At 39.4% G+C, this 17627-nt stretch overlaps 1 protein-coding gene across 1 annotated transcript in view; it reads left to right on the forward strand.

Moving 5' to 3' along the window:
* The window catches only part of LOC120608203 (uncharacterized), a 132644-nt gene that overhangs the window by 62074 nt on the left and 52943 nt on the right, over positions 1 to 17627 (forward strand). Inside the window, exons 23-28 of the mRNA XM_039869987.1 lie at positions 2821 to 2978; positions 4121 to 4232; positions 5316 to 5365; positions 5723 to 5899; positions 13354 to 13471; positions 16434 to 16599. Of these exons, the coding sequence (XP_039725921.1) occupies positions 2821 to 2978; positions 4121 to 4232; positions 5316 to 5365; positions 5723 to 5899; positions 13354 to 13471; positions 16434 to 16599 (781 nt within the window). The remainder of the gene's footprint in view (positions 1 to 2820; positions 2979 to 4120; positions 4233 to 5315; positions 5366 to 5722; positions 5900 to 13353; positions 13472 to 16433; positions 16600 to 17627) is intronic.

The following is a 17627-nucleotide window of genomic DNA, read 5'->3' on the forward strand; positions in this document are numbered from 1 at the left end:
GTGTGTGTGTGAGAATATGTATGTATGTGTGTTTATGGATGTATGCTTTTCTACAAGTATGGAGCAGAAAAAGGGCTGATAACATAATAAAGAGGAATACATAACGGAGACAGTGAAAGGGAACAAGAAGAAGGGAAGAAGGAAGGAAAGAGACAGAGACAGAGAACAAAACCGTGCACCGCTACCAAAGCCAAAGGAGGGGAGTGTTTCAAGATGAAATGAGTCATTTAAGAAGATGTACAGATGACAAATAAGTACATAAAAGGGTGTCCAACACCACTAGTCATTAGAGAAATGCAAATTAAAACTTCAGTGAGAAACCACTGCACACCCATTTGGTTAAAATTTAAAAGGCTGACCATTCCTTTTGGAGTGTTGGCAAGGATGTGGAGGATCTGGAACTCTCATACACCACTGGTGGGAATGCAAAATAGTCACCTTCGAAAACAGCTTGGCAGTTTCCTCAAAAGTTAAATATACACTTAGCATATGAGTCAGCCATTCTACTCCTATGTATTTACCCAAGAGAAATGAAAGCACATGTCCAGACAAAGACATACACGAAAGTTCATAGCAGCTTTATTTAAAATAGCCAGGAATTGGAAAGAACCCAAATATCTATCACAAGATGAATGGATAAACAAATTGTGGTATGTTCATGCAATGGAATACCACTCAACAATACAAAGATATAAACTATTGATATATACAACAATATGAATGAGGCCAAACCAAAAGAGAAAAATAAAAAGTAAATACTGCATGACTCCATTTATATAAAATTCCAGAAAATGCATTTTTAATCTATAATTACAGAAAGGAGAGCAGTGGTTGCTTGAGAAAGGGACTGGGTGAAAGGGATGGCCATGGTTATTATTTTTATTGCACTGATAATTTTATAGTTTTATACATATACCAAAACTTATATAATTGTACACTTTAAATATGTACTATTAATTGAAAGTCAATTGTATCGCAATAAAGCTATTATTTTTAAAAGAAGAAGAAGGAAGAATAAGAAGTTGAAAACTGATAGAGTTAAATGTGGAAGGAAGAGCTAGAAGAGTAGGAATTAAAATGAGGCTGCTTGACATTCTCAAAAGTTCACTGCCGACTCTAAAAGAGCAGTTCTAATGGGGTTGGAGTGAAAGACAGACTGCAAGAGTTAAGAAGTGAGAGGTAATAGAAATAGAGAAGGAGTGCATATTTACTGCTCCTACGTCAGTCTGCTCGGGCTGCTATAATAAAGTACCGTAGACTGGGTGACTTAAACAAAAGAAATTTATTTTCTGATAGTTCTGGAGGCTAGAACTCCAAGATCAAGTTGCCCATGGTCAGTCTACATGGTCAGTTTCTGGTGAGAGCTTTCTCCCTTGCTTCAGGATGGTTGCATTCTCACTGTGTCTTCACATGGCAGAGAGAAAGAAAGTTCTGTCTCTTCCTCTTTTATAAGGACACCAGCTCTTTCAGATTAGGGGCCCTCCCTTATGACCTTATCAGACCGTAATTACCTCCCAAAGGCCCCATTTCCAAATACCATCATGCTGGAGGGTAGGGCTTCGACATAAAAAATTAGGGGGGAAACACAAACATTTAGTCCATAATAGTTCTTTAAAAAGTTTGGTCAGAATTGAGGAGGAGGCTCGAGGGGGTAGGAAAATTAAGAATAAAATAGATGTCAACATATTTGTAGGAAGGAGCTGGAAAAGAGAAAGCAATTGAGGATAGAAATGAAAGATGAGCATGGGTAGTATGTTGAAGGCAGGTGACGGAGTCAGGCAGGTAACAATCCAATTCAGCAGCTTCTATGGTCCAGGCAAGGCAGTGAGCTAAGTAATGGTTATACATGTGCTCTTGGTTATACACAGGCTCATGAGATGGGGAACATCATCCCTAGGTGAGGAAAAAAAGTTAAGGAACAGAGCCAAGATCACCAGCTGAGTGTCAGTACTGGGATTCAATTACAGAGCTTGTGTATCCTTCCCTCTTAACTCACAGCCTTTCTAAGATCTCTCGAATCCTCTGACTGGTATACTTTACTATTTCCAGGAGACTGGGATAGCACCAGCATCTTCAGAAAAAGTCAGGATAGAAACTTTAGGCTTTTTACCTAGAATTTTTTCTTTTGCCTCATTCTCCTTCAGTAATTCAGATATGGAGAACTATTTCTTTCTTTGGAAAAGGATGGTCGTTTTTTTTTTTTTTAAGCCTTAATATTTTTCTTTTAGTTAGTATTTTAGAAAAACGTAAAAGAATTCCAACCATTATGGTCTGTAACTGTATAACGAATAAGAATATTGGAAAATATAGATTTCCCTTTTCCTCTTCTCCATCCTCCTTCTCCTCTCCCCTACCTTCCCTCCACCTCTCCCTCCTTCATCATTACTTTATGCTAGGCGGCACATACAGCCCACCTCCATCTGATTAGGCTACACCAGAATGGGCACTCTGAAACAAATTTTCAGATCTTGCAACCATGAAGTTCACCAGCAGTATTTCTTGAGAGGCCATTCTACAAGAGCATTCCAACTGGCCACCTCGTAGAATGGAGAGGTTTTTTCAGAGCGCTTTCAACAATTGCACTCTATTCTGGAAATAGTTATACTTAGTGCCTCACCCCTTCATTGTGCAAAATGATATCTCTCTTCCCTTTTCTCCCTTACTCTCTGTACTCTCCCCGCATCTTCCCTCCCCACTCTCACTCCCCTCTCCATGTGTCCAGTCATTTTCATGTGTTTTGGGTTAATTGTGGCTGTTAGATAATTTTACAGGACTTACAAATCCAACACATTTCATTCACTTTGGTTTGAAATATTTTAGGAAATACGTTCAGATCTGAGAAATCTCGGTGGAATGGGTCCAACCAGAAGAAGAAATTCCAGAATTGTGAATGGCATAGAAAGCTTGCTGTTAGCCCCGACTCCAAAAGTCTCAGACACTCTTACTCATGCTTCAGAAAGATTCCAGGCTAACAAAAGGTATTGCACCAGGGAGGTGGGGTGGGGGGTGGGGATGGTTAAAGTAACAAAAGTGTCCCCTTTCAAGTTAGTTAATAGCAGAGCATTATAGGACTGAAGGATGCCTAAACTCCCAGAGTTACCAGCATGTGTTTAATTTAGAAGACTTTGTATGAAGACCTTGAATGCACACTGAGTAATCTTAACTCCTTTGGAAATACTCCAGTCTATGAAGGAGTGTCAACAGTTCCCAATTTCAACTTCCTTTCCTTTGTTTTTTGCCTCTCCTCCTTTTTCTTTTTTCCCCTCTTCATCCCCTCTCTCCTCCCTTTCTCTATATATTCCAAACTCCAAAGATGGTACAACACAAGAGAGAAGAATTTGGGCCTCCTCAAATTCCCCATGTTTACCTTAAACAGAGAAGCACAGAACTATCCTCATTATATTCTAACAAGGGTTTTGCCATCGCTTAGAATAATAGGATGGTGTATTAGACACAGCCTCTAAAAATGTATGTCTATAAATCAGGGATGCCCTGTTATGTCTTGATCTCTTCTAACCATGACAGAGAAAGAGAGATATTTGTATTCTGCAATAATTAGGAATACTCTGAATATTTTATTGGGGGTTACCAATGACACACTAATTTAATTCTGGCAAATTTAGAATAAAAAAAATAATAATAGGCATAGCTACTCTACTACTCAAGATACCATTAATCTGAAATGTGGCCAGAGTTCAAGAGCCCTAAATCCACATCACCAGAGTGTGGGACAGCGGACAGATTAACATCAATGTGTCTAGTCGAGTGGACCCTTGGGAGGCCACTTTAGTCCAGGAACCCCTACAGCTTATGCCAGGAGAACATAAAGGGACCTGGATAGTACAAAACACTGGGTCAGACTATGAAGTTTAGAACTGCTGATGCATGCCTTAGGCACATGGGAGTCCCCAAGGAGGATGGTGACACATCAGCATCCCCATGAATATAATCAGAAACATTTGAGGGAGATGAGAACCATGGAGACAGAGCCACCTGCTCTCCTGCCGCAATGCCCAATACATGGCTTCAGGTGTTCCTGTCCTCCAGAGAGCTGTAGAGATGATTTCTTATTATGTACCCACTTGCCTTGGGCTCAGATGTCTCTCTGTTCACTTGTCAGGGCTCCGGAGGCTTTTGTGTCTATTCAGCTAGAAAAGGTAGGACTGCGGGACATGATGCTGAATGCCTTCCTCCTCAGGAAACAGACCATGGCTGACAGAATGAAGAGCCTTGTGAGTACTGTAAGAAGGGTCCCCTAAAGATCTCATGTCATCTTTTACATTTGAGCGTAAAAAAAAAAAAAAAAAAAATTTAACTTGGAATCTATTGTTTTCAGCCTATTTGGTTAGAACCATTGAAAATATATTTTTTAAAAAACTGAAAAAGGGAGTTCAATACAAAATAAAAAGGAAGCAGTTCAAGCTAATTGCTGTTTAGTTTTAAACATTTTTTCAAGATCAGATTTTTGTCACTTTCTAAATGGAATTAGCTTTAGCACTTGTTGTGGATTATTTGACCACTCCTGAATGACCATCTAATTTACCTGCTACCTTGATTTCAGACACTACTGCCACATTTCTATTTAAGGGTTTTATACTAGCCTAATCTGTTGAAAAATATTATTAAACTCAAGTGTTTAAACAGTCAAAAGTATTGCTTAATTTTGTAACTGTCATTTGATTAGTCATTAATTTTTTGATGTGGAAGTCATTAGGCTAGTGCATCAATATTTGGGAGAGAAGTGATGTTTACAATTTCTAGGCTTTTTCTTTACATGTGACTGAAAAAGAAAGACTTAAATTTACCTAATTCAGTTCTACAAATGGGATATGAGGGAGGCCAGACCTCTGGATTACTGCTGGGCAATAATGGAGACAAAATACTCCTTTTAATAAGTAATTGATTATTAAATTACTTTTTTTTATTACGATATTCAACAAATATTGAACAAGTGAAAAATGTAATAGTTCATTAACTGTTCTTCAGGAGTATCCAATGCCTGTCATATTATAAAAGGCTCAGGCAATATAATTGTCAGTTTTGTTAAGGTCTGAGATTTTAGCCTACTTAACAAGCCAGTAAGTTAGCTTGTGACTATTCTGTGGATGTTGGCAGAAGACACAAGACTCTAAGGTCAGAGACAAAGAACTTACTACTCACAACAGAGTAGGCGACATGAACTCTACATTCGTGTCAGTTCCTTTGGTCTCCTTAGTCCCAAGGGGGCAACATGGAGGAGCCTAGAGGCATACAGTAGAGTTTTGTCACAGTTGAGTAACACTGTCTAATGAAAGAACTATCATCTTTTATTACAGGACGAAATTGAGAAAGTCAAGAGAGATGTTATAGTTGAATATTGTCAGAAGTAAGTATAGTATATGTGAACTACACATGCTGATTTCTCTGACTCTGAGTTCAATAAACAGCAGTATTATGTAGAAATCCAGACAATGAATTGGGTGGTTTGTTATTATATAAGCCACAGTCTTATGGGGTAAGACACAGAGAAAGAAGAATCAGAAGTGAAGGCTAGAAGATGCTTTGAAGAGTTCTACGCCTCTGCCTTCAGGTAATAGCAACCTGGCCCAAACAAAAATTTCTTCTTGACAGAGATCCTCTATTCTCTTCAAAAAGTCTTCCAGGGAAGTAGATCCCGTAACTTCTGTGAGAGATGGAACAACTTAGATTCATCTCCTGGACATGATCTCTTCTGACTTTTCAGGTTCAACCACCACATGTCTCACTATGCTCTTCGGGGTCAGATCTTGGCATACTGCAATAGCCTGAGAGCCCTGCTGGAAGACTTCCCTACCATCAGAGATACCTTTTTTATGGTGGGGAAACCACAAGAAAAGAAAGGCTTGAGGGACTCCAAAGAGGGCCTCAAGGCTGACCCCAGGTGCGTAATTTCTGTTAGAGCTTATTACACCTCACTCTCCACCCTACCCCTCCCAGGGAAGAGGCCTGTTAAGTTTAGCATGGAAATCTTGCTCCCTTGACTTCATTTGACCTTGATCTTCTGGTCCAGAAGAGCAAAAGAAAGAGTCCAAGAATAAGAGTATTTTTGTATTTAAACTCAGAAGGAGTTCTTTGTTAATGGGCTGTTTAACTGCTTTTTCAATCTATGCAGTTTTATTTTCCCCTGGAGAGCCCAGAGATTTTCATCAGTCACACCCTCCTTTTACATTAGCCAACATCTAAAATAAGCAAACAAATAAGTAAACTTGATCTTGAGCTGTCCTGGCTTCAAATATTTTACTCAATGGAGTAGAACAAATATTCAGGGGGGAAAAAAGTATGCCAATATTTTGGATAAATCAGTGTTCTTCTGTATTTCTCTAACAGAGAGAGAGAAAAAAATATATATATATATAGACTGATATTAAGTGATAAGAGCAGAGCTGCTTTCATACTTTCTTATCATGCTTTATCCAGTTTCCCAAATGTTCTTAACTCCGCCTACCTAGAGTTCACTCACCTGAATGAGGACTTAGCATACCTGTGCAGTCAGTGACCACATTTCCTTTAAAAAAAAAAAAAAAGAAGGGATGTTATACAGTCATGCGGTCTCCAAGGGGGAACAAAAACATCCTAGGATGTTTTTAGGATGAGCTTACCTCCCTCCTTACTCTTTCCTTACTGCACAGATCTTAGTGCTGAGTATCGGTAATACTTAATAAACATGATCATAGAACAGATAGATGAAAGAGAATTGAAAGGCCATTTGTATCAGACTACTCTTTCACTCACTTATTCATTCATGCATTATTCAACCATTATTTATTCAGTGCTTACTTATACCAGGCACTTTGCTGTATGCTGGAGTTACAAAGGTGACTAAGCCAATTGACTCTGGCAATAAATTCAGTCTAGTGGAGGAAAGTTCTATAAACAAAAAAGGAACATCAAAGATTTTAAAGATAACATGTTAGTGTTATGTAAAAAGTTCTGTGAGGACATAAAAGAGGGAGTGTTTAACTCTAAGCCCAGGACCTCAGGGAGAAATTCAAAAAGAAGGTGACAGGTAAGATGGAATTCACCAAGAAAATGGGGATGATAGAACAAGCTAAAGAATGCCAGGGAATGAAAGAAGTTGAATCCTTAAGCTCTCCAAATAGTGGCCAGTCCTACCCTGATACTGATAAGGTGCCCAGTTTGTGGATACCAATGTTTTGTCTCATGAGCTCAGCCAATGCATTCATTTGGGTATACTTCAGGATTTACTTAATAGAAGAATGCATTTGAGAGAGGAGTAGAGCAAAGACACCTCAGTAAACCAAATATTTTATAAAGGGTTTGACTTGTTGCCCAATGAGGCTAAAGTACATCTTTCTCTCATGTGAAACATTATAGGATAATTCTCTAAGCCTACTTAATTCCATTCTCTCACCCATCTACTAGCCAAGTCAACCGTTTATAAGCACAATCTACATGTGGGATCAAATTTTTAAGATAGTTTTCAGAAGTCTAACCATGAGTTGACTACATTTCTGATTAGGATAAAATGTAATTAGGAAGCCTGTTTTTGTGCCCGATCTGTTTTATTGGCAGCAACCAAATTAGAAGATCAGAAAGGAGAGAGGAAAAGAAATCCCTTTAACTTGCAGGTCTTGCTCTATTCCCTTATTGTTTCTTGTGGATGACTGTGTGTTTCCTAAAGATAAAGGGAAACGGTCACTTATGGGGGCGGGGCGGGAGTGGCGGGGACCTATAGCCTAAATCATCTGATCAGTTAATGTGATCATTTAATTCCAGGGCAGGGATTTGGTTCATGAAGTACGAGCAAAGTGACTGAGTGCCCACCCAGAGCCCAACTCAGAATCAGGCAGTGGATGAGCAGCAGCTGATCCAAATTCAGTGTTTCCCTACTACATCCATCGCCTACTTCCTAAACTCTGTAGATTTTAACATGTTCCTTTTAATACACTCTCATAAAATGGAGTGTAGAGAAAGGAACTGCTGTCTTCTGTGGAAGTTTGGACAAGGTACTGTATGAGATTTTTATTTCAAAGTGTATGATTTCATGCACCGAGTATTAATAAAAATTAAACATCAGCCACAAATAGGTATAAGGGAAAGAGCCAGAGCCCGGTAGTTAAAATATTTGGACTTACCACAGCTCAAACATACATTGCCCTGAGGTCTCAGGCAAATCACTTCTCTTCAACATCCGGACCTCCACTCTTCATCTAATGTGTGAAGAAATTGAAGCAACTCTAGAAGTTAAATATGCTATGATTCTTAGCATTAAGGTGTCTAGAGCTTGATTCTAAGGAATGGGACTGCTGAGGAAAGACTTCTGAGAACGGGGCCATTTAAGAGTGTTCATGAACTAATAAATGGAAATCATCCCAGGCCAAGTTTAACCAGCGGTGAAGGGACAGAGTTGAGGCATGAGGGTCATGGAGGACAGGGATCCTTACCTCATTCATAAAATAAGGAGTTGGGTTAGCCTGAGGATGAGAAATAAGCTTTATTTAAATGTCAATTCCAACAATTAGTACTTTTCTGAGGATTCTAAGACATCCCAAGCTTGCTACAGTATTCTAATTCATTGGCAATGTCTACCATGGTCAAGGAAAGAGAAGGTGGCCTCCCTGCTTGTGTTTGCATCCCTTGACGAGAAGTGCACCATGAGTTCTAAAGGTTTTAAAACCTAAAATGCTATTTTATCCTTTTAAAAAGGCTATAATGTAATGTGTTTAGTTTTAGCAGAGACTACCAACCCGACTTCTGAACCAGACCAGAGTCTCTATGAAAGAGGATCTCAGGGGAGCCCTCCTCCCGCGGTTGCCCCCTGAGTCCTCCATGCCCTTCGTGGCACCAGAGGAGACGAGGGTCTGAAGACTAGAATGATATTCAGCCACATTCCCAAGAGTAGTAGAGTTGGCTGATGGAGGAAGGAAAAGGGCATAAAGAGAAAGAACACTAACATTAATCAAGCCCTTACCATGTGACAGGCAGAGCCACCACTACCCCGTCTGGCTGGTTTGTGAGCCTTAGAGGAAGGCACCCCTTCCTCCGGGCAGGTATAGCCCTATGCCTGGGCGCAAAGCTTGGCAAATAAAGCATAGGCTAAATCTCAGCCACTGCTGTTTGACTCAGGGCACGACCTGAATAGTACATGGTAGCTTTGGTGCCAAGCGTTGTATAGTAACAGATTAGACATGGTCCTTGCTGTTCAGGCAAGGGGAAATAGACAGATAATTACAGTATATTGTGATAAAGAATAAAATAAAAATATAAGCAAAGCACCCACCAGGAAATGTTTAGTATTATCTGAAGGATTAGAGAAGTGAGGATAGGAAGCAAGGCAGGCTTCAGGGAAGAGGGGATGCTTAACCTGGGTCTTAAGGGATGATTAGTGTTTCAGATGTGCGAAGAAAATAACTTTAGTTCAAGCTAGGAGACCTACGTATGCAAAGGCACAGAGATGCGAGATAGCATGTGAACTTGTGAATGGCTCCTCTCCAGGGTATGTGAGGATGAGATGGGAAGTAGAATGCACAGAGTGATGGGCATGATCCAGAAGTCCAGCGTTTGTCCTTCGACAAACGGGGAGAAGAGGAACAAAATGATTGTCGGGCCATCACTTAGGAAGCTACTGAAACTGCACAGACGAGAGATGTTTAGGAGGCAAATCAGCTAGGCCAAGTGCTGGATTTATTTTGGGGTTAAGAGAGAAAGAGGAATCTAGGATGTCACCCAGAGTGTCTGGCTTGGGTGAATAAAAAGATGTCAGTGCCATTATTGTTTAACGAGTACAGAGTTTTTGTTTTGGAAGATGGAAAAAAGTTCTGGAGAGGAATGGTGGCGATGGTGGTACAGCGATGTGAATGTATTGATGCCAATGAACTGTACACTTAAAATGGGTCAAACGGTAATTTTTAAGTTATGTAAATTATACCACAGTTTTTGTAAGTGAGATTAAAAGGATGACAGTGTTTTTAAAACGAAGAGATATAGAAAGAGAGAGAATGAATCACAGGTCAGAAACCTCAGCTGTGATTTTCTTTCATTAGGCTCCCAACAAATCTCAGGTGCTTCTTATTCTGGATTTTCTCTGCACGTTCATATATTTCTATCATAGAACCACATTTGCATGTCTAGCTACCTCTAGAATGTAAGATCCTTGGGAGCAGAGTCTGAGTACCTCTGTCTTTAACTTTGGTTGAAAGGAAGGAAGGGTGTGACAGGAAGTAGGGAGAGTTCCAGCTAGTGGCCTTTAATTCAATTATAAAATAACAGACCCTGTCATCATCTGCTGGCAGGAATTTGATATGAAGCTTAAAGAAGACTTGGAATTATTGAAAAAGGAGATGGGCACAAGAGCTGATCAAAAGAAAGAAAAAGGATTGTCCCAGGGTGACACAGCTCAGGACGGAAACTGTCTACTTATTGCATTGACATAATTAGTGGTATGATTTCCTCCAGCTATGCTCAGCAGCATGCTACTAGAAGCAGAAAGCAGAATAGCTGGAGGGTTCCCGAGTTGGTCGGTGAGTAGTGACTGCAAAGAAGCAGAGAACTGAAGGTGCAGGTGGGAGAGTAGTTCACGTGCTTGACGGTGAGACCTAGTCTAGCTAGGGAAATGAGTGAGGTCGGAAGGGAACTGACAAGTGGAAGGAGAGACCAGAGAGATAGATGACGTCCAGGAGCATATTTTGTGGGGGTGAAGGAGGTTTGATGGGAATGAATGAGTGAGAAACCTGGAAGAATAACAGTTTGAGCTGGGAAAATAGGGTATTCGAGTTTAGAACTTTGCAGGTAAGATGGTCCCCAGGTGATGATAAGTCTGGACTTTTGCCTCGGAGTGGACGGCTAAAGGAAAACGAAGGTGAAAAGGGATGATGCTGAGTAAGTAGAGGAATTGTCAGGTCAAGGAGCTGACGGGGGAGCCCTCCTCGTGGGGCTAAGAACAGGGAGCCACGGCCCTGCACTGAGCTTCCTGCTGCCCTCTGCCCCTCCTCAGCAGATGGCTTCTCACTACAGGCAGGAGAGGAAATGACAGGAAATAATGAGTAAGAAGTGAAGGATGCCACTTGGTAGAGGGCTTGTGGCTTCAGGGATGCACATGCTTCTCAGAGCACTGGTTCAGCTACACTGCTGCCAGTCCCATGGCCTACAGTCCCAATTGCTCAGACACAGGCCTTGAACTTTTTATTGTTGATATTCAGTGCTTCTTTGGGGCACCTTTGAACACTGTGCACTGAATATAGAAATAAAGCTGAAATAAGCTAGCTTTGATCTGCCCCAGGATAGTCTGACTTTGTGGTTGCTGAAATAAAGGAAATTCTCCAAACTAGCACCCTACTTCATTCCTAAACTTCAAATCACCTGATTAAAATCTTAAGACTTGAAACATAGGTTTAAGGCCAGTGATTCATTCTATTCACTGTAGAGTTTTAGTGATTAAAAAGTTATCATATTCAGAATATTTGATATTGAAAACATTCAGTCCTCAGTTAAAATGAATTATATTGTACTTTAAAAAGTGGAAAGGGTCGTCTGACTCTCTCCTAGAGACAACAGTCAAAAAATGCCCCTATGATTTCCAAAATGCCCCCGAGAAGGTAAGACCTTCCCACTGAAAGTTCTTGCTGTAGACAATGGAAGTAGGAATGAAAACTGGGTACAGATGTGAGAGAGTGACGGACTCAGTAGGACCTGCGGAGTGAAAGAAAAGGGAGGATATAAAAATGACTCCTTGTTTTTGGTGTTTGGGCACTGAAGGATTGCAGTTCTTTTAACACAGGAAGAGGCACAAGATTGGGTGAGGTGTTCAATCGTTGCCATAGGACTTTTCATTATTTAAGAATAAGCAGCAAAAGACACAGTTTCTTTCCGATTATATTCCCTGAGTCTCGCTCGTTCAGCATGCTGCTGAAACCTCGAAGCCCCAAACCACCCTCGTTAAAGCACTTCCAGTTGTTTCAAATGGCAGCCACTTCCAATATCATCTGGAGAAACAGGCAAGGCTGGTGCTACTGTCCCTATTTGGCAGGTGAGGAAAGTGATTCCAGAGGCTTCATGTAGCCTTCAAAGTTGTCATTACTCTCCATCTCCCAGGTTCCGTTCCCGTCCCTTGTCATGGTGATGGTTTCTGGTTACCATGGGTGTGTGGTCGATGTCAAGGAGCAGGCTGGATGCTCCATTTTCTCAGCTGCCTGCGAGTCTCCGCTTCTGAACTGTCCTACATGACTCCTTGTGGAAGCCCTTCGATGACTCTTAAGACTGAGAAAACTCATCAGCCATAAACCCATCTTTCTAGGTTGCAAGAACGTTTCTGGAGACCACACTAAAAAGTGAAGGTGTGGGTCTCTCAAGAAGCTTGGGTCTGAGAAGAAACACGATGGGGAGGGGAGGAAAATAGAGGCTGGTCTCTGGAGCCTGGATTCTCGACTGGACAGATCTGCACTTAAATCTCAGCTTCATCTCTTAAGAGCTGGGTAGGCAAGACGTAGGTAACCTCGAAGGGCCTCAATTTTCTTATCTGTGAACAGGAACGAAATAGGTACATCCTAAGGTCTTAAAAGTTAAGTGAGAAAATACGTGCAGGGGAGGAAGAAACTTTCCTTTACCCATTTAAGTTCTCCCAACTAGTGAAATAATCAAATTGACTTGAGATAGATTAAGAAGAGAAAATAACTCTATTTAATTACATGCATGTATATAGTAACCCCACATACATAAGAGGTTCAGAGACAGAAGAGGAAAATGAGTTATATGTGACATTATGAGCTAAGGATGAAGACCCCGGAGCTTCAGAAGGAAGGAAGGAAATTTGCAGGACTATAAAGAGAGCAGATGTTCAGTAACTAGAACTTTACCCTGCCCTGTAGGTAGGTCATAAAAGTTTATCTCTGGTGATAACTCTCATTATGGGCAAGGCCCCAAATTTAAATTCTTTAAGGAAGAGGTAAAAGTTTATCATAAGCCCGCAAAGTCTCAATTGCCTTCAGCTCAAAACAATCCACGTACCAAACGGGCACATCTTGGGGAGGCCTGTTCTGAACCCCTTCATATGGAACACTCAGTATGGTGATGGCCACCTAATTCATGCCCTCCCTTTCTTTTCTTACCACATCTTTCCCTCCCTCCATGCCCACTCCTTCCTCAACACAGCTGAGGCTAAAATCAGCCCAACTGCTCTTTTCCTGAGTTATTTATAACCATGGCCACCTGTGAGCAGTCTGAAAAGGAGGCCTGCTGGCCTCGGGTTTGAGACACTGACTGGGCTTGTGTGTCACCACAATCTGGGCTGGAAGGTGGTGGTATAAATAGTTCACACTGGAGAGGCCTCTTTTTTAGAAAGAAATGCTGTGCTACCTAAGCTTTCTTCTAATGCCGCAGGAGTTTTCAGCCTCGGCCCCGATGTTTGCTGTCTGCTGATGGAAAAGTCTTCCTCAATTTATGGTACATACCTCATCCTTCTGAAGTGCTGGTTATGTTCAAAACTCTGCCAGAAAAGGTTTGTATTTTTCTGTAGGTGCTGGAATGGAAACTCGCTGGTTTTTTATGTCTCACAGTAAAGCATATCATTTTCAAAGAATGTCTCTTGTTTTTTTCCCAGGACATTTAATAACTTAAATCTTCTCATAGCTCCTAATATTTTTGCCTGCTTTACTACAATTTCTCTTGTGCTTCATTATTTCATGAATTCTGTTTCTCCCTCATCATTAATGAGCACTAACTCAAATTTCCAGCATCCTTTATTATTATTCTTCAATTTCCTCCCAAACTCTTCAAGAAAAGCCCAACCTGATGCCCTGAAGCTAATGAAAGGTTGAGATCACAGTAATCAATTGGTTCCTGTTTATTTGTTTTTGTGGTTCCTGTTTTTTGAGAGGTTGCTCTGTGTAAAACCTATCTTATTAATAAAGGATAATATTGGTAACCATAAAAAAGGACGTAGAAAAACCTAAAGCACTCAACATAAATATTTGCTAAAGCACAATGTTAAAAAAAGGCAATTTGGGAATACTCTGGTTTTGCTTTTTTATTGAAAACCTGTTTAACAATCTAGGTTTCTCACCCTTTCTTTTTTCCCCTAGCTTTATTGAGATGTAATTAACACATAAAAGTATATATTAAAAGTGTACAATTGTGAAAAGATTACCACAATTAAGTTAATTCACACATCTATCACCTCACATAGTTACCTTTTTGTGTGTGTGGTAAGAACGCTTATCTACTTTCTTAGCAATTCCCAGTATATGTGAAAAATTATATGAATGGAGCCACTTCAAAATAGAGTGAGAGCTGCCATTGCAGGAAGCAGCCTTGCAGGTCTTCCTCCTCCCACCTTTGGGATCTTTAAACTGGGCTTTGAACTGGGCCTAAAGCACCAATGTATTCCAAACGACTGTTGGCAAAGCTAACTACAATGCAAACATTCCGATTAATGAACTAAAAGCTAAAGACATTTTTTAGAATTGACACCACCATGTATAGCTAAAAAATAACTTAGCTTATTTGCACCTAGAGAAATTCTGTCCTTGACTTATTAACACCAATAGAAAATTTCTTTCTTCTATTCATATAATTATTCTCCTTCCCTTTCTTGTAAAAAATCTTTGCCTTCACCCCCTAATTGGAACACCATTTGGGTGTCTGCCTGAATTAGTGCTTCTCAAATAGCTCTTCTTTTGTGTCTCAAATATAAACGTTCATTGCCTCTCACATAGGCCTTTTTTTTTTTTAGGTTACCGTATACAATACAGTATTATTAACTATAGACACCATGCGATACATTAGATCCCCAGAACTTATTCATCTTATAATTGAAAATTTGTCTCTTTGACCAGCATCTTCCCATTTCCTCACCCCTGGCAACCACCATTCTATGACTTTGACATTTTTTTAAATTCCACATATAACAGATCATACAGTATGTGTCTTTCTTTGGCTTATTTCACTTAGAATAATGTCTTCCAGATTTATCCATGCTGTTGCAAATGGCAAGGTTTCCTTCTTTTTTATGTCTGAATAATATTCCTGTGTGCATGTGTATGTGTTTGTTATCACATTTTAAAAATCCATTTATCCATCCACTGGGCACTTGGGTTGTTTCCATAGCTTCGCTATTGTGAGTAGTACTGCAATGGACATGGGAGCGTAAATACAAGATACTGATTTTGTTTCCTTTGGATGTATACTCAGAAGTGGGATTGCTGGGTCATATGGTAGATCCATATGCAAAAGAATGAAATTGGACCCCGCCCCGTCTTACATCTCTCGCAAAAATTAACTTGAAATTGATTAGAGACTTAAATTCATAAATCCATAAAGACTTAAAACCAGAAACCATAAAATTGTTAGAAGAAAACAAGGGGAAATCTCCTTGACTTTGGTCTTTGCCATGATATTTTGGATATAACACCAAAAGCACAGTCAACGAAAGCAAAATTAAATAGATAGGACTACATCAAACTAAAAAAGTTTCTGTACAGCAAAGGAAACAATCAACAAAATGAAAAAGCAACCTATTGAATGGGAGTAAATATTTTCAAAGCACGTATCTGACAAGGGGGTAATACCTAAAATATGTAAGGAACTCATACAACTCAATAGCAAAAAAAAAAAAAAAAAAAAAAAAAAAATCAATTTTCTTGTCAAAGGACCTGAACAGATATTTTTCCAAAGAAGACATACAAATGGCCAACAGGTAAATAATCAAAACCATAATGAGATGTCACCTCGCACCTGTTAGGGTAGCTATTATAGAAAAGACAAGAGACAACAATGGCAAAATGTGGAGAAAAGGAAAAACTCACGTGGATGGAAATGTAAACTGGTACAATCGTTACAAAAAACAGTATGGAGAGTCCTTAAAAAATTAAAAATAGAATTACCCTTTCATTGAAGAATTTTCAGGTATTTTATATATATATATATATATATATATATATATATATATATATATATATTATCTTCTTCAGTTCAATCATAATTTTTCACTTATCCTTCACTTGAATGTTAATATTTAAGATCCAGTGTTTGAATTTTTAGTTGTATGTTTAAACTATGTTGATAAATATCTATGCTTTGCTTACAGGTATTCCCTCAAGGCAATGTTATCTGAATATGGGTCCCTGATAGTTTTTTGTGACCCTTGTAATTCATTAATAGTCATACAAACATATTTTGATGTGTTTATGACCACCAATGGCTCTAAACAAAGAGAAACACATTGATTTAAGCCCCCATCCCCATGTTACCTTGTCCAAGGGCATGTAATCCGGTTCATGAATAGGTTTGTTGTTCCTGTTTTTCAGATGTTATCCTGTAATTATTATCCTGTATTATACCGTGAAAATGTTTATCTAAATATTCCTGTTTAAATATATTATCTTTAATAATCGCTCATATATTTTTATGTACCTCTTAGCAATTTCCTAAACCTTATTTCCTTATATGGATTTGACCCACAGGCAGCTTTCCGAGCCTTACGGCTAACTTTGCAGCTGATGGCTCCTCTCCATGACATCGTGGCCTACCTCTTCAGTTTTGCTAAACTTGGGAACCATCCAGCATATTTTGAATTTCCTCTAAGTCCTAACCCTTTGAGAGGTGACTGGGGAGGAACTGAGGGCATTGGTAAGTGATTAAAGGTGACTAAATCCCCTTCAATATTCAATTAGAATTCTATGAAGCTCTTTTTTTTTTTTTTTATGGCTTTACTGAGGTATAATTGACAAAATTGTTTAAGATATTTGGAGTGTGCAATGTGATGATTTGATACACATATACATTGTGAGATGATTTGCCATCTAGTAATGACTAAGAAGCTCTTCATACTTGGAAAGACAGAACTAAAATATTTTCTCATAAATGACAGTGATAAGAAAGGGAAAGGGAAAGTCTCATTAAACACCATCTCCAAGCTAATTCCACATTTACAGGTTAAACTACAAAGTACACAGAGTCAGGAGTGAGGAGGCCTGGGTTCTTAACCTGCCCCTGCCACTGGGTAGCTAGACACATTATCCTCTGGATCTATGTTTGTACATCTATAAAATGGGGGTTATGATACCTGTCTCATAGAGATGTTCCATAGATTAAAATTTTTGTAAAAGTTCTAGGAGGGTATATAAGCCCTGACTACATATCAATGTTACTTTCATTGCCTTTCCCTTCCTAGCCTTCGTGAACTAATATGGCAAGGCCAGAGCTAAATATACACCATCAGGAATGTCGCAGGGTGCCCTTGGTTAGCTAACAGTGGCCTGGTGGTCCAGTAGGAGAATGATTGAGGCTTTAGTTCTATCTGCCCAGTACTAATCCATGAACTCTAACTTAGCACTAGGTTCTGAGAAAAATGCAGTAGGTAAATTAAAGACACTGAATGCTGAGGAAGCTGGGTTTATAAGAGTCAGGAGAACTGATCTTATTTTAATAATTCGACTCCCATGTAAATTTTGTCAATAGTCATATAAATATTAATTAATGGCAATATATTATAACATAGTAGACAAGGATTTTAAAGTATGAGAATAGCTAACAGAATGAGGTAATACACCTGTTTAAACGTACTGGTCTTAAAATAAATGTAATATAATCTGAATCTTTTCCTCTCTGCATGGTGCATAATGAAAATACGTTTGTGGAGATCTTGACTGGTTTGC

This window comes from Pteropus medius, unplaced genomic scaffold, assembly GCF_902729225.1.
Source record: "Pteropus medius unplaced genomic scaffold, Ma_sr-lr_union100, whole genome shotgun sequence".
Taxonomy (NCBI): Eukaryota; Metazoa; Chordata; class Mammalia; order Chiroptera; family Pteropodidae; genus Pteropus; species Pteropus medius.